The sequence below is a fragment of the Penicillium chermesinum genome, assembly GCF_028974085.1.
Source record: "Penicillium chermesinum strain IBT 19713 chromosome Unknown utg000005l:1.0-4115287.0:1.0-4118363.0, whole genome shotgun sequence".
Classification (NCBI taxonomy): domain Eukaryota; kingdom Fungi; phylum Ascomycota; class Eurotiomycetes; order Eurotiales; family Aspergillaceae; genus Penicillium; species Penicillium chermesinum.
Genome location: NW_026695315.1, coordinates 2,065,299 through 2,091,885, shown reverse-complemented (window position 1 = coordinate 2,091,885; position 26,587 = coordinate 2,065,299). Strand labels below are relative to the sequence as shown.

At 51.1% G+C, this 26,587-nt stretch overlaps 14 protein-coding genes across 14 annotated transcripts; 7 read left to right on the top strand and 7 right to left on the bottom strand.

Annotated features, from left to right (window-relative positions):
• Window positions 1–682: 682 nt before the first annotated feature.
• N7468_006949 (uncharacterized protein) lies at window positions 683–2,277 on the bottom strand (the record flags this gene model as incomplete). Its single annotated transcript, XM_058476245.1, has 2 exons — window positions 683–1,443; window positions 1,593–2,277. The coding sequence occupies 2 exons, from the start codon at window positions 2,275–2,277 to the stop codon at window positions 683–685; spliced, it is 1,446 nt and encodes a 481-aa protein (XP_058329135.1).
• An 842-nt stretch (window positions 2,278–3,119) lies between these two features.
• On the top strand, window positions 3,120–3,359 carry N7468_006948 (uncharacterized protein; the record flags this gene model as incomplete). Its single annotated transcript, XM_058476244.1, has 1 exon — window positions 3,120–3,359. One exon carries the CDS (start codon window positions 3,120–3,122, stop codon window positions 3,357–3,359), a length of 240 nt encoding a protein of 79 aa, XP_058329134.1.
• Window positions 3,360–3,493: 134 nt separating this feature from the next.
• N7468_006947 (amidohydrolase family protein) lies at window positions 3,494–4,573 on the top strand (the record flags this gene model as incomplete). The annotated part of the gene is made up of 2 exons (XM_058476243.1): window positions 3,494–3,795; window positions 3,859–4,573. The coding sequence occupies 2 exons, from the start codon at window positions 3,494–3,496 to the stop codon at window positions 4,571–4,573; spliced, it is 1,017 nt and encodes a 338-aa protein (XP_058329133.1).
• Window positions 4,574–5,159: 586 nt separating this feature from the next.
• N7468_006946 (Zinc finger RING-CH-type) lies at window positions 5,160–6,218 on the bottom strand (the record flags this gene model as incomplete). The annotated part of the gene is made up of 4 exons (XM_058476242.1): window positions 5,160–5,306; window positions 5,354–5,731; window positions 5,773–5,922; window positions 6,150–6,218. 4 exons carry the CDS (start codon window positions 6,216–6,218, stop codon window positions 5,160–5,162), a joined length of 744 nt encoding a protein of 247 aa, XP_058329132.1.
• Window positions 6,219–6,295: 77 nt separating this feature from the next.
• On the top strand, window positions 6,296–7,346 carry pre8 (proteasome core particle subunit alpha 2; the record flags this gene model as incomplete). Its single annotated transcript, XM_058476241.1, has 5 exons — window positions 6,296–6,339; window positions 6,390–6,409; window positions 6,466–6,516; window positions 6,569–7,168; window positions 7,228–7,346. 5 exons carry the CDS (start codon window positions 6,296–6,298, stop codon window positions 7,344–7,346), a joined length of 834 nt encoding a protein of 277 aa, XP_058329131.1.
• Window positions 7,347–8,974: 1,628 nt separating this feature from the next.
• On the top strand, window positions 8,975–9,856 carry N7468_006944 (uncharacterized protein; the record flags this gene model as incomplete). Its single annotated transcript, XM_058476240.1, has 1 exon — window positions 8,975–9,856. The coding sequence occupies one exon, from the start codon at window positions 8,975–8,977 to the stop codon at window positions 9,854–9,856; it is 882 nt and encodes a 293-aa protein (XP_058329130.1).
• A 177-nt stretch (window positions 9,857–10,033) lies between these two features.
• On the bottom strand, window positions 10,034–11,277 carry N7468_006943 (uncharacterized protein; the record flags this gene model as incomplete). The annotated part of the gene is made up of 5 exons (XM_058476239.1): window positions 10,034–10,237; window positions 10,288–10,850; window positions 10,897–10,949; window positions 10,998–11,184; window positions 11,232–11,277. 5 exons carry the CDS (start codon window positions 11,275–11,277, stop codon window positions 10,034–10,036), a joined length of 1,053 nt encoding a protein of 350 aa, XP_058329129.1.
• Window positions 11,278–11,502: 225 nt separating this feature from the next.
• On the top strand, window positions 11,503–12,783 carry N7468_006942 (MOSC domain protein; the record flags this gene model as incomplete). The annotated part of the gene is made up of 1 exon (XM_058476238.1): window positions 11,503–12,783. The coding sequence occupies one exon, from the start codon at window positions 11,503–11,505 to the stop codon at window positions 12,781–12,783; it is 1,281 nt and encodes a 426-aa protein (XP_058329128.1).
• Window positions 12,784–13,010: 227 nt separating this feature from the next.
• Window positions 13,011–14,908, bottom strand: N7468_006941 (nucleobase:cation symporter-2 family protein; the record flags this gene model as incomplete). Its single annotated transcript, XM_058476237.1, has 4 exons — window positions 13,011–14,299; window positions 14,362–14,541; window positions 14,595–14,761; window positions 14,817–14,908. 4 exons carry the CDS (start codon window positions 14,906–14,908, stop codon window positions 13,011–13,013), a joined length of 1,728 nt encoding a protein of 575 aa, XP_058329127.1.
• Window positions 14,909–16,773: 1,865 nt separating this feature from the next.
• Window positions 16,774–18,144, top strand: N7468_006940 (stearoyl-CoA 9-desaturase sdeA; the record flags this gene model as incomplete). The annotated part of the gene is made up of 1 exon (XM_058476236.1): window positions 16,774–18,144. One exon carries the CDS (start codon window positions 16,774–16,776, stop codon window positions 18,142–18,144), a length of 1,371 nt encoding a protein of 456 aa, XP_058329126.1.
• A 985-nt stretch (window positions 18,145–19,129) lies between these two features.
• N7468_006939 (M3 family metallopeptidase) lies at window positions 19,130–21,401 on the top strand (the record flags this gene model as incomplete). Its single annotated transcript, XM_058476235.1, has 4 exons — window positions 19,130–19,261; window positions 19,312–20,433; window positions 20,495–21,156; window positions 21,209–21,401. The coding sequence occupies 4 exons, from the start codon at window positions 19,130–19,132 to the stop codon at window positions 21,399–21,401; spliced, it is 2,109 nt and encodes a 702-aa protein (XP_058329125.1).
• Window positions 21,402–21,799: 398 nt separating this feature from the next.
• N7468_006938 (ankyrin repeat domain-containing protein) lies at window positions 21,800–23,908 on the bottom strand (the record flags this gene model as incomplete). The annotated part of the gene is made up of 1 exon (XM_058476234.1): window positions 21,800–23,908. The coding sequence occupies one exon, from the start codon at window positions 23,906–23,908 to the stop codon at window positions 21,800–21,802; it is 2,109 nt and encodes a 702-aa protein (XP_058329124.1).
• An 89-nt stretch (window positions 23,909–23,997) lies between these two features.
• On the bottom strand, window positions 23,998–24,782 carry N7468_006937 (uncharacterized protein; the record flags this gene model as incomplete). The annotated part of the gene is made up of 2 exons (XM_058476233.1): window positions 23,998–24,644; window positions 24,761–24,782. 2 exons carry the CDS (start codon window positions 24,780–24,782, stop codon window positions 23,998–24,000), a joined length of 669 nt encoding a protein of 222 aa, XP_058329123.1.
• A 241-nt stretch (window positions 24,783–25,023) lies between these two features.
• On the bottom strand, window positions 25,024–26,319 carry N7468_006936 (uncharacterized protein; the record flags this gene model as incomplete). The annotated part of the gene is made up of 5 exons (XM_058476232.1): window positions 25,024–25,191; window positions 25,244–25,525; window positions 25,609–25,659; window positions 25,782–26,181; window positions 26,240–26,319. The coding sequence occupies 5 exons, from the start codon at window positions 26,317–26,319 to the stop codon at window positions 25,024–25,026; spliced, it is 981 nt and encodes a 326-aa protein (XP_058329122.1).
• Between the last annotated feature and the right edge of the window lie 268 nt (window positions 26,320–26,587).

The following is a 26,587-nucleotide window of genomic DNA, read 5'->3' as shown; positions in this document are numbered from 1 at the left end:
GACTTTGGGGGCTATCTTTTTTTTTTGGAACCCACTCGCAAGTCACATCCTGTCAGATCGAAGCAAACACCATGTGGTAATGGAGTACAATGGCGGGTGGGGGGCCAAACTAAACCATGGAAGGCCTTGGGAGACGCATGAGGAGTTGGACAGTGCAGCAGTGCCCCAGCAAAGGAAAGATCGCCTTGCAGCAGTTCTGTTTTAGGGGGGCTCGACTCGGAGGGATTGACGTCGCGTTTCATACAGACAAGTCTGTGAGCTCGAGCAGGGGCCTCGGCTTGGGACTAGGAATCTGTAAGGCCATCCATCATATGAGTGGCACTGGTAGGAGGCAGAAGAGCCCCCAAATCTACTGCCGTTTTTAGGCCATTGTGACGATGATTATAGCTCGTATTTGCGTCAGCACGCGATCGGGTTTAGTTGGCACGGGGTACTTTCCGTGTTAATCCCCCGGAATCCCCATATCGGCTCCACATGTTCGATTCAATGCTTTGGACCTGCTTGACTTGCGTAGCGATACTATTGGGGTCGGAGAATTTAGGAATGAATAAAAATTCCCAGATTGGAAGATGGAAAGAAGACCCCCAAGTAGGCCTGAAAGCCCAGGTGCGCATTACTAGTTAGTACGGTCGGCCCTCTGTTAGGCTATTAGTCCCTTGTGGTTCAGTGTCACTATGTCTATTTACACGTATCTCTTTCCTGCCTCCAGTGGGCTCACCTCCGTGCTAAAGGTTGCATGCCCAATTCCAGATGTTGCCTCACTGGGAGATGGGACGACTCCCCACTTCAGTTCCTGGAAGGCAAGATCCGGTGGAAGCTCCGCATCCTTCCCATCAAACCCCGTAGGCCGACAAGCTGCAGCCTTACTTGCGCTGCAACACCCTGCTAATGGAATCCCGCCGGGGAACTTCATGAGAAAGCACAGGCCAATTAGCATGAAACATAGAAAGCCATCTGCTGCGAGCGCATAGACCATCATGTTGAGGAACCATTGGATATTGCTCTCATATGAGTATAATGGACGGTTCATTGGGCTCGATCTCGGGGTGAACTGAAGAACGAATTCCAGCTGGTGAGGTGTGACGATCTCGGAGACGAGCCAGTGGGCCACGGCCATGACTGCCATGATTGGCAACCTCCATTTGTATGGGACAGAAAGAAAGTACGATGAGCGCTGTGCCGTATTCGGCGCTGGTTTCGTGACTCTCAGCCCCTTAGAAGGCTTGCTAGAGCCCAAGGAGTACCCACACCACTCTTTCATAGCGAGTATGCTGCTCACTGCGTTGTTCAGGCCGAGGTAGATGTAAGACATGGCAAACTGTGGAAGGTTGGCCGTAATGATCGCGGAGAGTGTCGAAGGTTCCTCAACCAGATCATACTCATCTAGGATACTGAAGCCAAAGTAGTGGTCGGACATTATTTGCCAGAAAACGAGACCCATGGCTACTATCCATAGAGCCAGAAACAGGCACAAGTGGCTTGGTTCAACGGCGGCGATCCAGCGACGACGCTTATTTTTCCATATATCACCAGATTGAGGCTCCATTCCCACCAGCCACCTCTGAGCGCCCCATGCATGAGGCTTGGTGTACATGTCTCATACATATCGGGCTCTTGAATGAATGACTGAATTGCATCACCGATCGTGCAGAGGGGAGGCTCCGTCTGAGTGATCCAAAGAGTTGCCAGGTAAGAGCTAATTTTAATCACATTGCATATGATGACCAGTACCAGAAATGATGGAACAACTTTGACGTGGTATTCATTGAGTCGGGGTTCTTGAAAGCATGAACGAACTGGGGCGTTGCCTTGATCGCCAATGACGGGATTCATAGGCACCCAGCGACTCGCAGTGTGCCCGCATCTGTCTTGGCCATCGCACTTGAAGTGAATTGGTTCGATTAGATATGATAGGTTGTACCAAGCCCGCACAGACGATGAACTGCTGAAGTGGACACGATCCTTGAGGATGGTAGCATCTGTGGGATTGAAGTCCGCTGGATCAACAACGAGAATGACACTAGACATGGATAAGCCTATGACATAGTTTTGATACCATTCTTCGAGACTTAGTTGTGTCAGCTCGCTCTTTTCTGCCTGCTGTTGAATATTTGCCATGCGGTCAAACACGGCGGTCCAGTTGGGATTGTGATTCAAGCGGGGATAGTCGGGTGTCTCGATGGACCATGCTGCTCCCTGAGTAAAGTTTTCAAACACAGCCATTGCCATCCCGCTGCGCTGAATATCGGATTTGAAGATGACAGCATTCCATACCATGTGTAATGGAAACGAACTCAGGGCGAGTGGCTTCCTGGATCAGACTTCAGGCCGGGAAATGTCCTGTACTCCGAGAGCTGACGATGAGATATGGAAAAATGGGGGATATGGGGATACGAGCGCTGAACCCTCAATGGTAGCTTGCGCATGGGCTCAAGTATATATGACAAAGGGCTATAGCACTACTATCCAACCGTGGGTTTCTTTAGAAGAGACAGGTAGAATTCCGCAGGGTAACGGGCCGCAAGGAATGTTCTTCAGCCTCGATACGCTGCCAATAGAAGTAGACTACTTGAAATACAGCAATCAACTCAGGAGCACAGGTTACACAAGACAGCTAGAAGTGACTGTGCTCCTTTGCTCCTGATCATGCCCGTTCACTGTTCTGTTAGACCTTTCTATATATTAGCCGAAGTCAATCCCAGGAAGAGGCAATCCGCCGACGCTCATACAATAGATATTCCTTGGATTGGTGCCTGCCTCAAGTGCTCCCGGTCTGGACTGAAATCTTCCTTGCCAAATTCAGGCAAAGTGCAAATTTTCTAAAAGCAGACGGCTTTTCATATTGCCACTTTTTGGCAGTTTTTGGCGTAAAGAGTCGACACCAGTTCAACTAGTGGGCTAAACGTTACATCGGCCTTGGTGCTGCATTATTTCAGGCCTGGAAACTGACATACCCCATAATTAATAGCGGTAAGGATCCGGGTCAATCAGGCCCCCCCACATGGCATCCAGGGCATAAGAAGGCAGCTGGGCTTATCATTACTTACAAGGTCATCAAAATGAAGGCTGTGTGGAATGCAGGCACGTAGCCCAAACGCATCTCAAACCCAGGCACATGAATGCGCAGCCAGGCGGACTTAGAGCGAATTCTCTGTCTCCAAGATCGAATGCGCAGCAAACCGAACAGGAAGAACGGAATGAGAACGCTATCGGATAATCCAATATTTTCTACTTCGTCCAGAGCCGAACCGAACCGTCTCGTGATGCGCGGCCCGCCACCGTCGGATCCAGCACCGGCTACTTCCGAAAAGCTCGACAGCCCCAAGGTTGAGCATGCGACTCAGCATAGGGACGAATAAGATCTTCCTCTCAGATAACAAGATGCGGGGAAGCACCCGGGGAGGCCACATATAAATGCCGCGCGGCAAGCCTGCTGGGATGCATAGCACTGTACAATCTCGAAAGTGCCAGTAGTATACTATCTACAGTCACCATGTTGGGAAAGATCGCTCTCGAAGAGGCCTTTGCGCTGCCTCGATTCCAGGAGAAGACCAGGTGGTGGGCGGGCCTGTTCGCCACCGATGTTGAAAAGCACGTCGCCGAGATCACAGACGTCGATTCCATTCGATTAAACTTTGCGGAGAAGCATGGCGTCGGCCTCCAAATTCTCTCGTACACTGCACCCGGCGTGCAGGACATCTGGGATCCCAAGGATGCGCAGGCGCTAGCCGTCGAGATCAACGACTATATCGCTGAGCGGGTGAAGCAGCATCCCGATCGGTTCGCCGCATTTGCGTATGTTTGCCAACGAGCACTTTGACGTCCCTATGGACAGAAGCTAAAGAGAGTATCTCCTAGAACACTGTCCATGCACGACCCCCATGAAGCAGCCCAAGAACTCCGTCGTACGGTCACTCAGTACGGCTTCCTTGGAGCCCTAGTGAACGATACCCAACGCGCCGGCCCCGACGGCGACGACAACATCTTCTACGACAACGAAAAATGGGACGTCTTCTGGGAGACTCTGACGGAGCTCGATGTGCCCCTGTACCTGCACCCGCGCAACCCCACAGGCACCGTCTATGACAAGCTGTGGGCAGACCGGAAATGGCTCGTCGGTCCTCCGCTCTCTTTCGCCCATGGTGTCAGTCTGCATACCCTGGGCTTAGTGACCAACGGCGTCTTTGATCGCCACCCGAAGCTCCAGATTATCATCGGCCATCTCGGCGAGCATATTCCCTTTGACATGTGGCGCATTAACCATTGGTTCGAAGACCGGAAGAAGCTCCTCGGCCTGCAAGAAACATGCAAGAAGACTATCCGCGAATACTTTGCGCAAAACATTTGGATCACTACCTCCGGGCATTTCTCGACGACTACGCTCAACTTTTGTATGGCGGAGGTTGGGGCTGATCGTATTCTGTTTTCTATTGACTATCCGTTTGAAACCTTCGCGGATGCTTGTGATTGGTTTGATAATGCGGAGATGTCGAATCCGGATCGGTTGAAGATTGGGAGGGAGAATGCGAAGAGGCTCTTCAAATTGGGAGACTATAAGGATAGTACAGCCTAATTAAATGCTATTATCATGGAGATCCCCTTGCTCAAAAGGGGAAAAAATAATAAGAACAAAAAAAAAACAATAAAAAAGAAGATATAGATCCCAGCTGCGGGAAAGCTGGCTTGCTTAACAATGGCTCTCAAAGTTCGAGTTCTTTCCTTCGCTGGGTTGAACTACTAAGAAGTTGGACACTCTTTCGCGGTTCAAGTTCATTCATTGCCGGGTCCCGATGAACTCAATTATTTAAATGCGACTACAAATTTAAAGAATGAACGATATGGCCGTCAATGAGGCTTTATTGGCACTAAGTGGTTGACTACCGAGACTATGTAGATTACTTGGATATGCCGCCCCTCAATCCAAAATGCGTAACTGGAAAACGACGCTTCTGATGCAATCGAGGAGCGACCATACCTTCCCCTTCATGGCACCTGATTAGCGAAGCAACTCTACGCACGCGGAACAAGACGCTCCGCGTGCTTCGAAATTACCTCTCAAGCAACCAAGAAGAGTTCACGAAGGCAAAGTCGTTCTTCGCACATTGACTGATTGACGTGTCATTGACAGGAGCACGGCAACTCAAAGTAGTGCGATGTCATTATTCGACCTTGGGACGTGGTCCCTCAGCACGCTCTGTAGTTTTAGGAATGTCATCATCGTCCTCGGGTAGGGGTACGTCCATGACTCGTTCGCCGGCTTTTTCCAAGGTACGTCTACACCAAGATCGAACGCCCTTGTAAACAGCCTGTGTATATTAGTAGGTGGCGATAAACATGGAAGCAATCAGCATACCCAGAGAAATGTGCCAATCCCAACCAGGATCACCAGCCAGTTTAATGAGGCCAGCCGATTGCGTCCAGTTGAGCGTCCGTTACTAACAACACCCGACCCGCGAATATTCCAATGCAATGGGGAAAGGGTAAAGATTGCTTTGAAGAATGAGGCAAATCCTAGGGCTGCAAATCCTTTGATGAAATGTTCTATCCACGAAGCATCTTCTTCGAGCTCCAAGTAAATATCGTCCGCGACCGGGCCAAGGCAAAGGTCAATGATGGGGTCAGCAATAAATCCAAGGAGAAAAATGGTTATCAAGAGAATGGCAAGGGTGAGGGCGATTTGGGAGGTAGCACTGCTGATCCACCGAGCCCATGTCAGACGCTCCAGGCGGTACTGAAAGTGGCAGGTTGGGCATTCCCAATAATTGCGCGCACCGTACCTCGGGTCAGCATGTCGCCACGTCTGCAGGCATCCCTCATGGACATATCGAGACGAGCCTTTACATTTGCAGGGCGAAGCAAGCGACCCGAGTCCGGGTCTTCTGATTCATAGACCACGCGGGCTTTTTGCAGGAACTCCGAAGGCTGGAAGGTCGGCAGCACGGTTTCCAAGCAAATTCGACAGACTCGCGGGGATAGCTGTTCTGAGGCTCTGGACCCGGCGAGTCTGGCTCATTGCTTGGATCCATGAAGAGGAGAAGGCGGCATTCTTTTATTAAACCAGCTATCCTCTTAGGAAGAAGGGGAGGAGGAAAAGCAAGCAAAGAGTTCGAAGGTGGAAGAAGAAAATGTGGGAGCCGAACGAGTCTAACCGTATCTGACTCACCGCCTTTAAGCAGCAGCTCAGCCCGAAGCTCAACCGCGTCAAACGTCACCCTCATCTGCCTGTTCTCCTTCCCTTATTATTCTCTTCTCCCCTTCTCTCCGTGGTATTGTTGCGTTGTGCTCTTCATATATCATGGCTGACCGCTACTCTTTCTCCCTGACCACTTTCTCGCCCAGGTATGATGGTAACACCCCAAATTGATGGCTCAGAAGCTAACTCATCACAGCGGAAAGCTGGTGCAGATCGGTAAGGCAGATGTCAAGATCGCAGCCAAACAGCTCAGCTAATCCGCCATCTATCAGAATATGCTCTGAATGCAGTAAACCAGGGTGTCACGGCCCTCGGTATCAAAGGTGGGTCTCTGAAGTCCCAGCTATAGTCGATTCTAGCTAACAATGTTTATAGCCACCAATGGAATTGTGCTCGCAACGGAGAAGAAGTCATCATCGCCTCTCATCGATCCCCCCTCCCTCTCGAAGATTTCTCTCATCACTCCCGATATCGGCATGGTCTACGCTGGCATGGGTCCTGATTACCGCGTGCTGGTGGACAAAGCCCGCAAAGTCTCGCACACCGGCTACAAGCGCATTTACAACGAATACCCCCCGACCCGGATCTTAGTGCAGGATGTCGCCCGAGTAGTGCAGGAGGCTACACAATCTGGTGGTGTCCGGCCATACGGTGTCAGTCTGCTCATCGCTGGATGGGATGAAGGTGTGGAGCCAGTAACGGAAGAGGCTGTGAAGGATAAGGACTCCGAGGAAAAGCCAACTGGAAAGACCGGTGGTATCCTCAAAGGAGGCCCTAGCTTGTACCAGGTTGATCCCAGTGGTAGCTATTACCCCTGGAAGGCCACAGCCATCGGCAAGCATGCAACCAGCGCCAAGACTTTCTTGGAAAAGCGATACACAGAGGGCCTCGAGTTGGAAGATGCGATCCACATCGCACTATTGACACTCAAGGAGACTATTGAGGGTGAAATGAACGGGGACACAATAGAGATCGGTGAGTTACGAATACCCGAGTAGAATTGTTTCTTGAGACTCGCAGGCTGACTTTCGTAGGCATCGTTGGCCCTCCAGCGGACCATTTGCTGGGTTATGAGGGTGTTGAAGGAGCGCAAGGCCCACGATTCCGGAAATTGACCAAAGAACAGATCGAGGACTACCTGACCAACCTATGAGTAATAGACTCGTAAATGACATTTCATTTGTGTGATGCCGTTATGGCTTTGGCCTTGCATATCATAAAAAATCTTCTGATTTGCTAATGGAAGACAACTATGGACGGGAACCAGGCTACAATCAAATACTATAGACGTATTAAAGACAAAACTTGGGGGGTCTGGATTGTAGTTCATGGGGCTGTGTGCGAGTAAACGTTGCTCCATCACCCAAAGCACTTAGGAGGATCATTTCTGAGCTGAGGTGATTTCCTCCCCTCGAGCACAGTCTCTCTTGCATGTAATAACGTTTCTTAAATGCCAGTCAATAATGCTCGTCGGGTTTTCGGTAAAGAGCACTTCTCATTAAGGTAACCAACATCTTCGTTAATGGCCCAAAGGATAACGAAAATACAGAACAAAATGAGTTTTCAACATTTTGTCCTTTGGAATAAATCGCTTGCATAGCTCTCAATGCCAATGGTGCCCCTAGAGAGGTGGATTGTGCGGGGGGGGGGGATCCAACGGTACTATTTGCCCAAAGCGGGATCAATAGTAGGAGTTTTTCGTTTTGGGGATTGACAAGTCCAAACTCGATCCCTTTACACGTTAATTTCCAAGTGCAATCCACCACTGAAATTGCGAGAACCAGAACTCTCGAGTCAATGGGGGTGGCGGCTCAGGATTGGTTGGCGGTTACCGCTCAATATATGTGTGAAGCCATTAAAGCACTCGACCTGATAACATCATGTCATGTCTGCTTCCAGCCTAGTAACAGAACAGCAAGATTACAATCCAGCCACAAATATTAATTTTGCCTCCTTGTGCCGTCAAAAGGGGTTGAAGATGACCCTTACATCCAACACAACCTTGGCCCAAGACTCTCTCTCTGTGAATGGATATCCTGACAGCATGAAGCCAGAAGAGCCATACTCAATAACCTTCGCTTTGATATGGGTTGACATGGACAGATATACCCTAGAGGTGTTTTAAAGATCATTTAAGAAGAAAAAAAAACTTTGAAAGCGGGTGAAATGTGCTGGATTGAAAGGACAACCACTCCTACAGCGGAGCGGATATACGATGCTGTCTGGTGAAAATCTCCCTTGACTACCGGCAGCAACTTGTACTAAAATCGCTGAGAATTATGGCATGATTCCGTTATCGGGCGCTCGGGCTGTGGCATATCCTTTAGGCCTACTAGTATGTAGTACCGGTACCGGGCTCAGATGGCCCAATCTCCACATTGTAATCATGGCGCGCAGAATAGACTTATCTAAATAATGAGTGTTGACTCCATTCGCCTTCGCCGGGATTCTAGGCCAGCCCTCCTGTTCCCGCAGGCCCAAGCCCTTCTTTCCCTGAACTTTGCCGTGGTGGACTACTACTAGTAGTATATTAGGGCTTGTGGGTGCGGTATCTAAAAAGCCTCCTGTGAAAGCACCGCAAGCCATTCAGGCCGGTCTTCAACCTAGACTTTCCACTCTTATGTACTTGTACAACATCCTGTCTCCCCTTCGTGAACGTATGCTTCCTCAACTGGCTAGAGAATGTACATACACCAAACTGGATGAATGGGGCGCTGCCACTTTATTTCTCTACAGCTCGTTGCTGCGCCGGCTTTCGGGCCCATCGCTCAACCTGGCGACATGACGGACCGTCCTCGGGATTTTCTAGATGGCATCTCTGGCGCGCTTGCATCGGAGGACGATATCATCCAGCTGATGCTAGTCACTTTCATCGGGCTTTCCTGTTACAATGTGGCGGAATTGGTGGTTCTCGTCCCATCCACATTCCGGAGGTGGCATGGTCTATACTTTTGGGCCCTTCTCGTTACGGGCTGCATTGGGGTTGTACCATATTCGATTGGATTTATGATGAAGTTTTTTACGCGTGCAGACTCGGTGCTGTCTGTCACAGCCTTGTCAATCGGATGGTGGACCATGGTGACTGGGCAATCGGTGGTGTTATATCTTCGCTTGCACCTGGTGTTGCGAGATGAGGGCGTTCTGCGGCGGGTGTTGTGGCTCATCGTAGCTAATGTCTTCCTGCTACACGTCCCCACCACAATACTGACATACGGAGCGAACATCGTGCATTCTGGAGACAAGGCCTGGGTCTGGGGGTATAACGCCATGGAGAAAATCCAACTGACGGGTTTCACCATCCAAGAGACTCTGATTTCCACGCTGTATGTCGTCCACACCGTCAAATTATTGCGACTCGGCGCCGTTGTCACCACCCGCCCCGACGCTCGTACCATCAAGTACCAACTGATCGGGATCAACTGCGCCTTCATCGCGATGGACCTGATGCTGCTCAGCTTGGAGTATGCGGACTTCTATGCAGTTCAGATTACTCTGAAGGGTTTCGTATACTCGCTCAAGCTGAAGCTGGAGTTTGTCGTGCTAGGTCGGCTGGTGGAAATCATCCAGGGCTCACGAGACCTGATATCAGTCGCCATGGCGGATACCCTACCCCTTTGCTCGGTTACTCGGCAGCCCGCGACGCGTGAATGCAGCGAGGAGTAAGAACAACCTGGGCCAGAACAAAAGAAATATACTTTGATACCCTGGGAGGAAGGGTCTGGACCTCGTTGAGCCAGGCAGATTGTTAGGACGTCCAGATGCATAAGTCATGAGTCATGTACATGATACCAAATAAGGAGCTAATAAAACATCAAGGGTTCTATTTCCCAAGACCTGATTTCATGGGGAATCTTCATGCTTTTTCTTGTCGACAACCGCATCATTCATCCAGGAGTAGTCCTCATCTGAGTCCTCGTCCTGGCTGTCTGCTATCTCATCTTCGGCCTTGCGCTTTCGACTCGGCGTCGGCTGCGTCATGGACAGATTCTGGGCCAACGTTTGTTCTGGATCCGGTTGTATGGTCTTTGATTCGCGGAGACCGCCCTACCAGCTAGTTAGAGTGAACTAAATCCTACCTAGCAGTCAACACTTACCGGCTCAATCCGGAAAGAAACAATCAACTCCGGCAGTCGAACAGGTAATAGTCGGCCTCCTCGTTTTGTGACTTCAAGAATCCTTTCATCGGGAAAGTCGCGATACATGGTAATCCGAGTTTGCGCGGTGCTTTCCCACCCACCACCCGCTAGGACCGGGTGCAAGGTAGCCCGTGGTTGACCCTTGATCTTCGTGTGGGCCTGGTTCAGTGCCAGAACAGCAATATTGCGCCCCGCAAGCCGTCCAAGATGCGTGCCTAGCTCGCTAGTGACGTTCCATCTGCGGTTGAGAAGCCACTGTAGCTCTGCCTTATCTTTGATCTTGCCTTGCGCTAGTCTGTCTTTCAATTCAAAAGCATTTAGAAAGTACGATGGGAATAATGATGACACAGAGTCGACCACCACCAGCGCAGTTTCGGGCGGTGGGAAGTTCGCTGGTGGGCGCACCAGCAGAGCTAATAGATGGGGCAATGTCGAAGCCCGGAAGTAAATGAGATCATCGAAATTTTCCAAATCCGGATTGAGTTCCTGGAGTCGTTTTGTTGGGATCGGTGAACTCGTGTCTGTTCAATCAGTGTTAGGTTCATATGAGCGCTGCTGGGTGCGTACCGATCCATATCACTTTGCCGCCAGCGCGGAGGACGTTCGACGCCGCACTCAATCTGCATTTGGGTTTAGCAGCAGTTTTGATTTGGATACAGTCCACTCACGCTAGTTGTGTCTTGCCTACTCCTGGCGGCCCAAATACCTCAGTTACTTGGCCACGCAGGATCCCGCCCGCCTGGTCCGACGCGGTTTTCAGCGCCTCGTCTAAGCGAGACAGTCCGGTGAGAATGGGGTCCCGGGCCGCATTTGAGGATCCAATGGACTGCGAAGCTGACAAGGAGATCAGAGGGACTAGCTGGGGTTAGTATAGAAAGAGCTCATTGAGGGAGCGCACATACGCGTCGCGGAACTGTCAAGCCCCAGGGGGTTGTTGCTGGTGCTCATGGCGCTGACAAAATCAGATCAAGATTCATGACTTGACCATGGCTTTCAAAGAGAGAATCCCCGCATACTCTCCTGCTCATTGTCCTCGCGTCGATATCTTGATAGCTTGATCGCGTGAAGAGTAATCTGTTTGGGGGTGGATCGCGATCGTGGAACGGGTGGGTCCGCTGCACAAAACCGCCCTCGGGCAGTCATGATGCATTTTTTTGGGGAATACGCTCTCCGATGGCGTTTTTGCTTGATGTTGCCACTAATTGGGTCATCTCGCCATCGGCGCTGATATTACTGATTTGCTATCTGCCGATTCTATTTCTCTGTCGCCAACGACATGCTCACCGACCAAAGGGATGCCGACGCATAGGCGTACCTGCTGGGCAGAGCGAACTGCTCGATGAGTACGACCCCAAGTATAGCGAGGGAGTCCCGGCTTCGCAGAATCATGACGGGAAGCCCGCATGGCGCATCAAAGCCCTCTTCACGTATCCTCTCAAGTCTTGTGCTGGAATTGAGCTCAAGACATCGCGGGTTGTGCCCACAGGCCTCGAATTTGATCGACAGTTCGTCTTTGCTGAAAATGGCCCCGAAGGCTGGGACTGCCGAACTCTCCGAAATGCAGGCTACCAGAAACTAGCATTAATTGTCCCTGAAATATGGGTCCCCAATCCCTCGGCGCCGGACTATGACCCTGCCAGTCCGGAGATTCAGTCGCAGGGCGTCATGGTCATCTCATATCCGAGGGCACCATCCCAAGGGGTCATGGGGATATTGACAAGTATCGGGGTGTTCGCCGGGGTGTTAGATCCAATGCACTCTTTCCAAGTCCCATTGCACCCAGCAGGATTAACGTCATATCCTCTCGTCCCGGTGCGAATCTGGAAAGACAAGCCTCTATCTTACGACTACACCTCTCTCATCCCCGGGTCCCTCCACAGGTACTTGGGATTCACTCCTAGTGCCTCAAGACTAGCTCTGCTCCGCGCGAGCTCCGAGCACAGCCGCGAAATCTTCCGCAATGCCCCTCGCAAAGAAGCAATCGGGTTCCAACCAACGACCGCCTTTGCAGATGCGTACCCAATCCATCTGCTCAATCTCGCCAGTCATCGGGATGTAGCAGCGAGATGTGCCTACGCTATCCCTAAGCTCAGTGTTGTTCGTTTCCGCGCTAATATTGTTGTCCAGGGACCGGAGGCATTTGCTGAGGACCATTGGACGAAGATCCAGATTGCAGGCGTGGAGATATATGCCGCTTGCCGGACGGTTCGGTGTAAATTGCCAAACGTCGATCCTCGTACTGGGATCAGACACCCGGCGGAGCCGGACAAGACGCTCAAGGCTTATCGGAGGATTGATGATGGGGACCGAACCAATGCGTGTCTCGGGATGCAGCTGGTGCCTGCCGCAGAGAACTTTAAGATTACAGTTGGCGATGAGATTAAGGTTCTGGCGGTTGGGGCGCATCGCTATATCAAGATGCTAGCACCCGGAGAAAAAGTCGAGGGAGTTTGATGAAATCCATGGAACGACACTTGTATCCTACTAGAAATAACAACATCGACCAGAGATAGATTATTAGAGATCAAGATGTCTAGTGAGAATAATTTAGTCGCTGCAATTTGCGCTATTCGCTATTTACACATAGATGGCATGAGGCTAAAAGATTCAAATGATCATAAATGATTTTGTGAATGACATGACAGAGAACAAAGAAGTGGGGCGGGAGGGCAAGGAGTAGATTATACAGCAATGGGCTCCTTTCCAGAGCTATGAGGGACCACAGGTTGCTCGACCTGGTAGTCTTCGGATTCCGCCGAACTGAGCAAGGGAATCTCATCTGGCTCGTTGGGGAGGAGCAAATTCAGGATAACTCCCGCAATAGCTGTCACCGCAAACCCATTGGTCATGACCAGGTCGACTGCATTCAAGAGACCTTGGAGGGACCGATTATCGCCATTGTAGGAGAAGAAATATTGCCACCATTCTGGCACGAGAGTGATACCCATGCCAAGGGCAAAGCTCGCAGTGATAACAAACCGGTTACGGCGAGTGAAGTCAACCGATGCAATGATTCGGATACCGGAGACGGCCACTGATGAGAACAGAAAGGCGGTCATGCCGCCCAGCACAGCACTGGGGATGGATACCAGAGCGGCGGCGAATTTGGAGAAAACTCCCATGATAACCAAGAAGAAGCAGCAGCAGTACCCGGCAGTGCGGTTTGCGCATTTGGTAAGAGCAATCACACCGTTGTTCTGCGCAAACACTGACATGGGGCTGATAGTCATCAGACCGGCAATCAGACAAGTGAGGCCGTTTCCGAGAACACCTCCCTGGATACGAGAGTCAAAGGTCTCACCCTCGACTTGCAGTCGGGATACATCACAGGTGGCCGTGATATCACCGATAGACTCCATCATGATGACAATGTATAAAGCAAGCAGCGGCAAGATCAAAGGAGCGTAGATGGATAGAGGGAAGGTGTGCACCCACGCGAATGAAGCAACGGGAGCAGCAGTAATCCCGCTGGACTCGAAATAATTTGTCGCAGCTGCGACAATCGATCCAACGAGAAGTCCAACTACCACGGCACAGCTCTTCAGGATGGGGGGACCGAATCGCTCGCACAGAATAATAGTCACAAAGACCAGGAATCCCAGTCCAATGAACTGCGGGCTTCCCCATGGCAATGCATGCGGGGCACTGGCACTCGGACACATAGCTCGCGGCGAAGGACCGCAGCCAGAGCCACCAGCCCAGTCCTCCATAGCTGTCATGATCAGCGAGGCACCGATCAATAGCACAGTTGGTCCGGTCACAAGCGGAGGGAAGATGCGCGCCAAGACACGGCTGCTCATGAAAGACAAGCCAATTTCGAGCAAGGAGCAAAGACACGAGGTTCCGAGAAGGGCGCCATAGCCCTTGGGGCAAGGCAGTCTCGTTCCGTCCGCTGCGGTGGGGCAGTAGCCGGTTTTATACATCTGTGCAAAAGCTCCTTGGGCGACCGTGATAGTAGCGAAAGATGTGCCTGTGTCGGTTAGAATAGTCATGGTGGCAAAGCCGGAGGCATTTGACTCCGTAGGGACATACCAACTACAGACAAGAGCCCGGTTCCGATATAGTATTTTGTGCCTTTGATATGGAATCGAAACATTTGGACCGCAGAGAGAAGCCCGGACACAATCAACGATGTGCTAACGAGGTATTGATACTCCACCTCTCCAAAGTTGACACCGGCTGTCCCGCCTAGCAGAATCGGTGGCGATATCACTGGCGAGGCAGATTAGGGTTGTTGTCTCTTCCTTGGATTGAACCAGACTCACCACCTGCTAGCATAGCCAGCGCATGTTGCAATCCTAGAATCAGGGCAAGCAGAACCGGCACGCGATCCTCGAGGCCGAAAAATGGAGCCGACTTGCGCTTCTGCTTGGTGAAAGGAAGCCGGGGAGTAAAGAGGTGGGCATAGTCATAGTCGCCGATGAGGCCTTCCCTACGAGGTGTTAATTCACTTTTCAAATCGAGGTCGTTCGCTTTCCTCCACATACCTGGTGGTAAACTTTTTAACAATTGCCCGTACTTGATCGCCAACGGTGCGCTTTGGACGATAGTCCGGTCCGATCTGATCAGGGCCGTCCATGATGTGGGGATTTTGATCTGTGGAGATCTGGTACACCACGGGCGCGACAGCTGCTATATAGCCAACAGGTGCGATGGCGCGATGGCGCTGATATTCAAACGCGGCGATGAAAATAAAGCCAAGAAACCCCGAGATCCCCGCTAACCGTATGGAGCACGAACGTGATAAGATTGGACCTTCTGGGCGCCTTCTTATTAGCAAGAGCATCGAGTAAAGCGCTTTAGAGGCCTTGAATTCGCCTCCCCAAACACGGACTAGCGCGAATTCTTATCATCCGTGGGACGGGGCTGCTTACTCCCCGCCAATCAAAGGGGGTTTCTCGAGGTTGGCGCCGTCGGAAGAGATAAGGATTGAATACTGTTTAGCCAGGGACTGCTTAGCGATGTCTTTGACTGGTCAGCTCATTGCCGATTCATTGCTTTTTCCTCCTACACGTTCTACGGGTCCGGCCTTCCTTGGCAATGGCTCGCAGGTGGTTTCCGATCCCATTTCCCCAGCCGATAGGGCCCGCCCGCCACCCGTGAGCCAACCTTGAAATACCCCAGCTCATTCGACGTCGGCTATCGCTGATTATCTGGGGTTTGCCTGGCAGATGGCGGAGGTGCCCGTAGGTGATGGAGAGCACCGAGGCCTTATCAACTGAAGTGGGTTTGAAGCCCCTTGACATATCTGACTAGACATGATGTATCTTGTCCAAGAGAGATGTGAAGCGCCCCATTAGCCACGACTGGGCTTGGGCACTGCCATACAACAAATGGCCAGAGACCATCGCTGGTGACATTGTGGCTCATTATATCGGCTACTCATATAACCTGCAGCCGCGTATGAGAGGATATTCTCATGTTTTCCCGTAATATTGCCGCGCCTCGGCCGGTCCAAAGGAGTCCATTTGTTAGTAGCAATGCAACTTGAAATTGGGTTGATAGATGGATTAATGATCGCTGAAGGACGGACATTGCGATGCCATTTCTCAAGATTCCCAGTGATGATTATGACGTTGTTTGAATAGCTTCGGCTGCGAACTGCTTGTGATTGAGTATATAGAGTTTGCATTGTTTTCGTCGGATTTGCCACCGGGGAGGTACTTGTCCGGAATAATGATCTGCCGGAGACCAGTTGGGTTGGATGACATAGTCATTCTTTGTGCTACAAGTTATGTGGCCAGAATGAGCTGGAATGACTTGGCTCATCTACCCCTCGAGATCGGATGACATGGAGCGTAAGACCCATCAAGATGACCGGCTTGTACAGTATTTTAGTTACGTTCGCCGGCTCTGAATGCAGGACCAAAACCTTAATATAGAGTCACGTGTCCGCCACTGGATTTCGATGTCAGTATAGCCAGCCCTCGGGAAGTCTGCAAGGCCTGACCTATCATAGAATGGGTGGAAGGAAGAAACGTCGCCCAGCATCAAAGACCAGAGACGACCCGAGAACTTACGGTCCTAGGTCCTCATCGCTCCGGTGGAAAAAAACCGTTTCTGGAGAAGATTGTCGGGATTGTTGCCTCAGGCCACAAAGCGTTGGGGCGACACCCAACATTTATTCATAGAATCCAGTAGGAAGCCGAGAGTCTCGCCACTCACTGTGGATCTCCCATCACAATGGCCTTAAATATCTATACTACGGGAATTCCTCATGCCATTGTCCTAACGGAAGCCGAGGGATCTTGTGACTTAGCTTGGTGTTTCTGGGCCTTTCATTCGCCTTCATCCAGTTTCCCCATATTCGTTGGCGATCAAACCCTTCTTTCCCCCCAACGTTGGTCCAAGTGGGTCTGCCTTATAAAACAAAGGACCATCCCAAGCCTGCCATACTTTTTTCCTTTCTACCTCAATCTTATTCCACCTACACCTTTGCCCGCCATGTCGACCAAGACTGAGGCTTCCCGCCCACGGCCGGCAGACACCAAGCAGAAGGTGCACATCGCCGACACCCCTCTCACCAGCAAGAACTGGCACAAGCACGTCAACTGGCTCAATGTCTTCCTCATCCTCGGCATTCCCTTCTATGGCTGTGTCCAGGCCTTGTGGGTGCCATTGCAGATGAAGACTCTGGTCTGGGCAGTCATTTACTACTTTTTCACCGGTCTTGGTATCACCGCAGGATACCATCGTCTCTGGGCTCACTGCTCCTACTCCGCCACCCTTCCTCTCCGTATCTGGCTCGCCCTTGTCGGTGGCGGCGCCGTCGAAGGCTCCATCCGTTGGTGGGCTCGCGGCCACCGTGCCCACCACCGATACACTGATACTGAGAAGGACCCCTACTCCGTCCGGAAGGGTTTCTGGTACTCCCACCTGGGATGGATGGTCATGAAGCAGAACCCCAAGCGTATCGGCCGTACCGACATTTCCGACCTCAACGAGGACCCCGTCGTGATCTGGCAGCACCGTCACTACCTCAAGGTTGTCTTTGGCATGGGTCTGATTGCTCCCATGGTCGTAGCTGGTCTCGGATGGGGTGACTGGTTCGGCGGCTTCATTTACGCCGGTATCCTGCGTATCTTCTTCGTTCAGCAGGCCACTTTCTGTGTCAACTCTCTGGCTCACTGGCTCGGTGACCAGCCCTTCGATGACCGCAACTCCCCTCGTGATCACGTCATCACTGCCCTCGTCACCCTCGGTGAGGGATACCACAACTTCCATCATGAATTCCCCTCGGACTACCGTAATGCCATCGAGTGGCACCAGTACGACCCCACCAAGTGGACCATCTGGGCATGGAAGCAGCTTGGTCTTGCCTACGATCTTAAGCAGTTCCGTGCCAACGAGATTGAGAAGGGTCGTGTGCAGCAGCTCCAGAAGAAGATCGACCAGAAGCGCGCCAAGTTGGACTGGGGCGTGCCTTTGGAGCAGCTTCCCGTCATGGAGTGGGATGACTATGTTGAGCAGGCTAAGAGCGGCCGCGGCCTGATTGCCATCGCCGGTGTGGTTCACGATGTCACCGACTTCATCAAGGACCACCCCGGTGGTAAGGCCATGATCAACTCTGGCATCGGCAAGGACGCTACTGCCATGTTCAACGGGGGTATCTACTATCATTCCAACGCCGCCCACAACCTTCTGTCCACCATGCGGGTCGGTGTTATCCGCGGTGGATGTGAGGTTGAGATCTGGAAGCGCTCCCACAAGGAGAACGCCGAGTATGTGCGTGACGAGTCTGGCCAACGTGTTATCCGCGCTGGTCAGCAAGTGACCAAGATTCCTGAGCCAGTTCCTACTGCTGATGCTGCTTAAATTTTTGGTTTTTTCTTCCCCGATGACAAATTGCATTCTGTATGATGGGTGGATCGGTGTCCAGGCGTTTTTCTCTCTCTTATGTATTCTGAAAAGCGTCCTCATAGATAATCATGAACTTGAAACGAACAACTATACAATCACTACTGAACTATCTTCCTGCTCCTTCCAAGTACCCTCCCCCTCCCTTTTTTTCCCCTTCTGGTAGATTAGTTAAATGGTAAGGGCGTCATGCATGGGTCAGGCTTTTGGCGTAAGCTACCAAGTGGGTCGTGGGTAAATGCTTCTTCACGCTGCTACCCCTCCGAGCTGTCGTACACATTCCTTTGAAGCCATCGGTGATCCAATCCGCGAGGAACAGCAATGTAATTCATGATCTGGAGCCAGATCCGAGATTGATCCACGCCCGTTTTGTGTTGCACTGGCTGTGAAGGGCCAGTTCCTGCAGCAAGCCAATCGAGAGCTCCTCCGATTCGGCGCTCTTAGGCTAGAGGCGCTAAGGGGGCCACAGCTGATACCTCAGGATCCTGAAAGCCTCCATCCTGCCAGTTTTTCTTCTTCCGATCACAATACCGTATCATCGTACAAAATAGTGCTCCGTAGGCAAGGAAGCAATGCTGATCGACTGGTCGCTCCAGTGTTGGGGCATTTGACTCCGTGATCAACCGCGGGGACATCAGCTGATCCGTAATTCCCCTTTAGGCTATTACGCGACTCACGTTTACACGAGTACGCTATACTTCACATGTAGATGACACTTTATCCACTTGTTACATTCGGGCTGCATCTTCAAACACATCAAATTATTCATTCATCCCTCTACACCGCTCTCAGTGCTTAACCTTCCACCATTTTCACCGCTCGCCAACCCCTCCTCGTCCTCTTCCTCGCTCTCATCGTGGCGCCCTTCCTCCGTCTCCCCGCTCGCCTTTCGTCTGTGCTAGGTCACTTTCGTCCGTATCCCAGATACCTGACTACTTCCAGCATGGCCCCCGCACACTTACGGAGCCCGCCACAGGCCCCGCCGGTCTTCACTGCCACCGCGCAGTCCATTGTGGCAGACGCCGAACGTCTGATCCGCACAGCTCGCGCTGTTCAGGACAAGGTCGTCGCCGAGGTCAAGCCCGATACCGCCTCTTTCTCTTCCGTGCTCCTTCCCTCGCCCAGAATGATAACCAGCTTGCATTGGAATCCCATATCATTGGCTTCTACCAGGCCGTGTCAACAGACCAGAAGCTCCGCGATGCTTCCTCCAAGGCCGAGGAGATCATGGACGAGTTCTTCATCGAATCTGTGATGCGTGATGATGTGTTCTCGCTTGTCGATGCTGTATTGAAGAAGAACGAGACGCTCGACCCCGAGTCTCGCCGTCTGCTGGAGAAGGAACACAAGGACTACGTGCGGAACGGCCTCGGTCTGCCCGCAGGCCCGCAGCGCGCTCGGTTCAAGGAAATCAAGAAGCGTCTCAGTCAGTTGAGCATCGAATTCCAGAAGACCTTGAACGAGGAAAATGGCGGTATATGGTTCACCCCGGAGCAGCTTGATGGTGTACCGGAGGATGTGCTGTCTTCGCTGAAGAAGGGCGAGGGTGAGAACGCTGGCAAGCTGTGGTTGACTTTCAAGTACCCCGATCTCATTCCTACGATGAAATACGCCACCAACCCGGACACTCGTCGCCACGTCATGGTCGCCAATGAGAACAAATGTAACCAGAACGTTCCGCTGTTCCGTGAGACTATCATTCTCCGTGATGAAGCTGCCCGTCTTCTCGGATACCCTAACCACGCTGCTTTCCGCATTGAAGATAAGATGGCCAAGACGCCTGAGACCGTGGACAAGTTCTTGGGCGATCTGCGTACCCGGCTAGCTGATGGTGGCAGGCGGGAGGTTCAGAAGCTCCTTGCCCTGAAGAAGGAAACGGAGCCTAACGCGGATGGTCGTTATTACCTTTGGGACCACCGATTCTACGATCGGTTGATGTTGGAACGCGAATACTCACTTGATCAGCAGGTGATTGCTGAGTATTTCCCACTTCAGACTACTATCGAGGGCATGCTGAAGATCTTTGAAGAGCTGTTTGGTCTGGAGTTTGTGGAAATTGTTGATGAGGATCGTGCTGCTGTTGCCCCCACTGGTAACGGCAAAGATATCGTGTGGCACGAAGATGTCCAGGTCTTCAGTGTCTGGAATGACGAGGGCGAGGGCTCTGGATTTGTTGGATACTTGTACTTGGATCTGTTCCCTCGCGATGGCAAGTATGGCCATGCTGCCAACTTCAATCTGCAGCCTGTAAGACTTCTTCTTCGCCACCAACAGGGGTTATTGCAACAAAGAGCTAACAAAACTACAGGGCTTTATTGATGCTGACGGCAAGCGCCGCTTCCCCGCCACTGCGTTGGTGTGCAATTTCACAAAGCCCACTCCCAAGAAGCCCAGTCTGCTTAAGCACGACGAAGTGACTACTCTTTTCCACGAGCTGGGTCACGGTATTCACGACCTGGTCTCACGAACCACCTACTCCCGCTTCCACGGTACTAGCACCGTCCGGGATTTCGTTGAGGCGCCCAGCCAGATGCTCGAGAACTGGTGCTGGACACCCTCACAACTTCGTTCTCTTAGCCGACACTACTCGACCCTGTCACCTGAGTATCTGGCCGGATGGCAAGAAGCTCAGCAGGCCCGTAGCGGCGGTAAGACCGCCACCGGGCCACCATCTGAGCGCATCCCAGACGACGTTATTGAAAACCTCATTCGTACCAAACACGTCAACGATGCTCTCTTCAACCTCCGTCAACTGCATTTCGGTATCTTCGATATGACTATTCATGAGCCCAAGAGCCATGCCGATATCGAAGCTTTGCCCATCTCTGCTACTTATAACCGTTTGCGCCAGGAGATCACCGAGATGCACGGCATGGAGGCTCTTGGTGGAGGTGATGAGTGGGGTCACGGTGAGGCCACCTTTGGCCACTTGATGGGAGGCTATGATGCTGGATACTACGGCTATCTCAGGTATGATAAATCCATTTCTCGTCTATAGACGCATCATCTAACAGCTCGGCAGCTCCCAAGTATACTCCACCGACATGTTCTATACCATCTTCAAGAATGACCCTATGAACAAGGCTGCTGGTCGCCGCTACCGCTACCAGGTTTTGGAGAAGGGTGGTAGCCAGGACGAGATGCAAACCTTGACCGAGTTCCTCGGCCGTGAGCCTAGTACTGACGCCTTCTATAAGGACTTAGGTCTCGCTTAGATCTGGTATAAGAGAACTGGATAGAAACTCAATACATCAAAATTTCAAAGATGAAACTCTGTTTCTCTTCTTTCTTAGTCTTTCCCCCAGGGCTATTCAAGATGGAGCTTCGCCTTTATTGTGACCAGATATAAACCATAATATGGTGAGTTTGGGAATTAGTTAGGGGACTGCATACATACTAGTAGGCCACAGTATTAAGTTCGGCCCCTAACGCTCCCTAATTTGTCGCAGACAGGCATTCAGCAGTAGCAACGTTAGTTGTGATCGAAACTATTATGCATCTGAACCAATATACACTGAGCATAGAAACTGCATCTGACATATTCCTAGTTGTCTTACAGAAGACAAAATTATAGCCGTTGCATCTTCCCTTGCGGAGGACCTCTTCAAAGGTTCTACCCAACCCGTATCCCATCATCCGCCGCTGCTTTAGATGCTATGGTTGCATCATCCTCTGGTGCCGGGGGAACCGTGACTATCCAATCTAGATGTAAAGGCGGATCTTCTTCACGAGTCGTGTCCAGCAGAGAAGTTTTGATTTCTGTCAGAAACTTCTGCGAATGGTGGAGGCCCGATGCAACGAGCTGGTTTCTCAAAGGAGATGTCGACGGAACCATGTCGAGGGCAGTCTTTTCCCAACGATTGAGCAGATTTCCCTTGTCTGGAAGATTCTTCAAAAAATACGGAAGTGTCGACTCATTGTTCCCTCGCGCAGCCAGATGTAACAAAGTGTTCCCAAAGGCGTCCATGAATTCCATATCCGCCGAGGCTGTGTTGACTTGGAAGAACATGTCGAGTATATTGAATGAGGCAAGCCATGCTGCAAATGCAAATGGGGTTCGACCATGTCGGTCAACTTTGGTCAAGTCTACCTCTTTAAGCGAGACGATATATCTCACAAGCTGGTCACTACCAGACACAACGGCGTGATGAGCCAGGGTCCATCCCATCGAATCTTTCTCGTTAATCGGAGATGATGATGGCAACGCTTGAATCAGAGCCTTCAAAATTCTAAGATGGCCTCCAGCTGCTGCCAAGTGGAGAGCAGTCTCCCCAAATTTTGTCTTGTCCAAAGGGTTAGCACCGCGAGCTAGCAAAAGCTTGACTGCATGAAATTGTCCCTCTGAGGCGGCAAGATGGAGAGGGGTCATGCCTCTTGTGTCGCGGCCAGCCAGAATCGAAGCATCCTTTTCGAGCGCCATTTCAAAGGCATCCATCATCCCCATAAAGATCGTCCAATGGAGGATGTTTTGTCCGTGGACATCTACAAAGTCCCCGAGGTGATTCAAATCCTTCAGAAGCGAAATCACAATGTGCGTCCATCCTTGATGGGCAGCATTGATGAGAGCGCTCTCCCCTTGCATTCTCGCCTTCGAGATATCAATCCCTGGAGTTTGCATCAATATGTGGACCGTCGATTCTTTCCCGCAGTGCATCGCCCAAGTGAGCGGTGTACGTCCAAGCTCATCCTCTGGATTGATATCCACATTTGGACGAGACATAAGCGTTTTCAGCAGTATTGGTGCAAGTTTGCTATCAACCACTGCTGCGGCATGGAGGGGCGTTTGCCCCCAGTTGTCTCCGAGGTTGATATCGATATGACTCCTTCTCAGCCATGCCCTGATTTCTCGGATGGCGTGAATTGCCTGCGCATCACTGGATCCAGAGGTTTCGCCATTGTGGATCAGATGTCCCTCTTCCCCTTCGCTAATGTCAGGCTTCAGTTCCCTTATGAGACGTAGTAAACGGGTCTGTCCTGTGTCATCCTGGCCGTTGATGTTTGCTCCCAATCGGATCAGAGTCTCGAGGTCTCCATCCGTTTCCGGCATATGAATGATGTGACACCCGTCAATAAGCGCGTTGATATCATGTCCATCCAGAACTAGCTTTTCCAATAGAGAAAACAAGCCATGCTGAAAAGCGAGATACATAGGAGGGTGTTCGGTCGCTTGCCGTTCATTATCCCACAAGTAGCAAAGGGCCTGGTAGTTCTTCTTTTTGGTGATAACTCGTTTGAAGAGGCGGTAGAACTGGGGGTCGCCATCTTGCCCATATACATGAGATACCCAGAAATGCGAGGCGTAATCAATGAAAGAATATTTCGATAAGAACTGCACCCTCGGGGGGTAGACGAAGCCTCGCCTTGGATGTTTAGGGCCAAGCCGGGCCAAAGTTTCGATGGTAAAGTCCTTCTGCCAGGGATCCTCTGCCTCTTGGGAAATATCTTCGAATCCCAGATAGACCATGCAGTCGCGGGCGGATTGAAGACTTGCCTTTTCGAAATCGAGATAGAAAGGATTGACCTCGTCTTGCTGACGGACTTGAACTTGCTGAACACGCAACAGGAAATCTTTGAATGACTGATGAGCCACAGTGAGGTAGTCCCTGCTATCAATTCGTATCAGATAAGGACATGTCCTTCGGATAAATCCTCGGAGAGATAAACCACGGGCCATCTCTTTGAGGCTTGAAGGCTTTTCGACCAAGGTCAATGCAATGGACATTTCTTCGAGATTGAGCGGGCGCCGCGCAGCGACAATCCATTGAAGGAGATGCAGTAACTCGGGTTGGATCCTCTTATCAATGAAACTCATTAGTCGGTGGTAGAGGTTTTCCAACCCTGGCGGTAGCATTTGTAACTCTTCGAGCTTTTGTCGAAGGATATCCTTGTCCAGTTCCCTACGCCATCTTTGAAATGGCTCCAGGCGAGATTTGCCCAGAGAAACATCCCGTCAGCGCGCTGTAGCATCTCTGTACAGATCTTTTGGATAATCTCGTCATCAAAGGAATTTTCCACCCCGTAATCGCGGACAATACTGCGAACATACAAGGTAAGGTCATCTTCGCTTCCGGAAGATCCATCCACTGCCAACTGCGTTATGTTCCAAGAGGACAGGATAGCCTCCAGCTCCGGTTCGGCTCTGCCAGTGAGAAGTACTCTGATCCCAGACATCCAGGGCTTGACAGTGTCTCGAAGAGTCTCCAGAAAGGACCTCCATAAAGATCTATCCAATTCGTCGAGAGCATCGACGACGATATATAGACGACGAGAATGGAGCTCCTCCGACTCCAAGACGAGCGCCAAGATCTTCCAAAGATCCCAAATCGAGCCTAGAACCCTATCTGAGATCCTCTCATACTTCGTCTTCACTTTTTGAGCTAGGGCAGGCTCCTCAAAAAACAGCTGATGCAGTATCGATGCGAGAAGGTGCCTCGGAGATGCTGCTCGTTCATCATTATCTGAACAGAAGAAGTAACATATCAAGGGTTTAGCAGATCGACCAGTTCGTGATTGAACAGCACCTTCCGTGTCAGCCCCTTTCAGGCTTTCACATATATGCCTGGCAAGGACTGACTTCCCGACGCCTGGATAGCCATGAAGCCAGAAGTAGTTACTGCCACTACCATCTCTCCACCGCGCGAAGGCCGCGTTATCAGTGAGCCAGGAACAAGTGCCAGGGTGTTTCTTGGCTACGTGGAAAAAGAGGTCTTGGTAGTCCAAAAGATGAAATCGGTCTAATTCAGCATATGGCTCACATGCTATAGAGGACCAAGTGGTATTATGTTAGTCTGCGATGCATTCTAGCTCGTCAAAGTTCAAGGAGACATGGTCAAATTGTCACGCACTTGGCTGTTCGACTTCTTTCTCAACATCCGTGACATAATCTTTTATCACTGCGGAGATAATCCGACAGCCGGGCCTCCGCACCATCTCCATGTGGTTTGCGTCAATTGTTTCGGTTGTTTCTAAGCTATAGCCCAGCTTCGAAGAGAAGTCATCCACAACCTGGAAATGGTAGGTAAGCATACGTATGGTCTCGAGGTATCAAGTGCCTTACTTTCCCATCAAATCCCTTTATTCCGGACAACCCCCGGCTCTCTTGGAAAGAATGAACATTGATATTTCCCACATGTAAGATCCGGAGGAAGTCTTCCTGGATCAGATCTAGGATCTGGGAATCGGTCTGAAGGTCCGTGAGGAGTCGATGGTTAGAACTTTGCAATGCCATCGTCACGATGTTTGCTGCCAATCGACCCCATGCTGCGGCATCGGCTCCTCGATGAGGGGTTCCACAGAATACGACTGCTCGGACTCGCGACAAGAGGCTTTTGTAACGGGGCTGAAGGCTTGCGTTGCATCTATGTATAGCCTTTCGAGAGCATTAGGCTTTAATAGAGCACATGGCCCACGAAAACCACTTACCGTCTTGACCACGATCCCTCCAAGACTATGGGCAACGAAGATTATGGGCAACTGTTAGTCCAGCGGTCAGTAAACATTACCGAACCGGTGTAAGTGCTAGTAAATATAGGATTTTTCGGGCGCAGTGTCGCGTCAAATACTAGAATAATCGAGAAGGAATTTTTTTAACTCACATCATTTCCGATAGAACGCTCCAGTCTGACCATCAGATCATTTCCATGTTGAAAAATACTATTCTTATTGTTCTGCTGGAAGATTCCCTCGATCACATCAGCGTTATAGCCGTAGGTGAAGATGTCCGCTTGAGGCACGGTCTTCGGAAGCTCATCCGCAGGCCAAAACGTGGCTTCGCAACCGAGTTTCCCAGCAGCTGTGTCGTGCGAGGGGGAGTTGGCGTCGTTAGCTTGCTTGGGTCGTGAGGAAGGTTTTAATCGGCGAATCCATGATCGCTTTTCGGACGGAGAAGTCTCTTCGTGAAGCGATGGTCCATTCGTACTTGGGTGGTTGCCCGTGGGATCTGTATACTCCCACGTTCGGCGTGGGTGTCCTCGAAGCCCATGCACAAAAACGATACTTTAGCGATATTAACATCTGCTGAGCATGATAAGAATGTCCTCGCACTAGTACGTACTTCGCTATTGGCCCATCGCTTCTGCCGCTCTTCTCGCAAGAGTACACTTGGTCCAAACCTTGACGGTTGACCTCGGACATGGCTTCTTCAGGACAGCGCCCTGGTTTCCTTCAACTGTCCTGTTTACTGGAAGACCCCTACATTTAATAATTGGTCGATTACCCTCGAAGCTGAAGTTCGAGGGGTACTTAAGTTTATCACGTGCGGATCATGCACGGTCTCTATTGGCACGGGAACTTCAGCCTTTTCTCGCCTGGGCAATGATGTGTGCCTCGTAGGCAAAATTAGGCGACGGAAGGCCAATGAAATTGAAAAGAAAAACCGGGATTCGTCCAGAATTAAACCAAT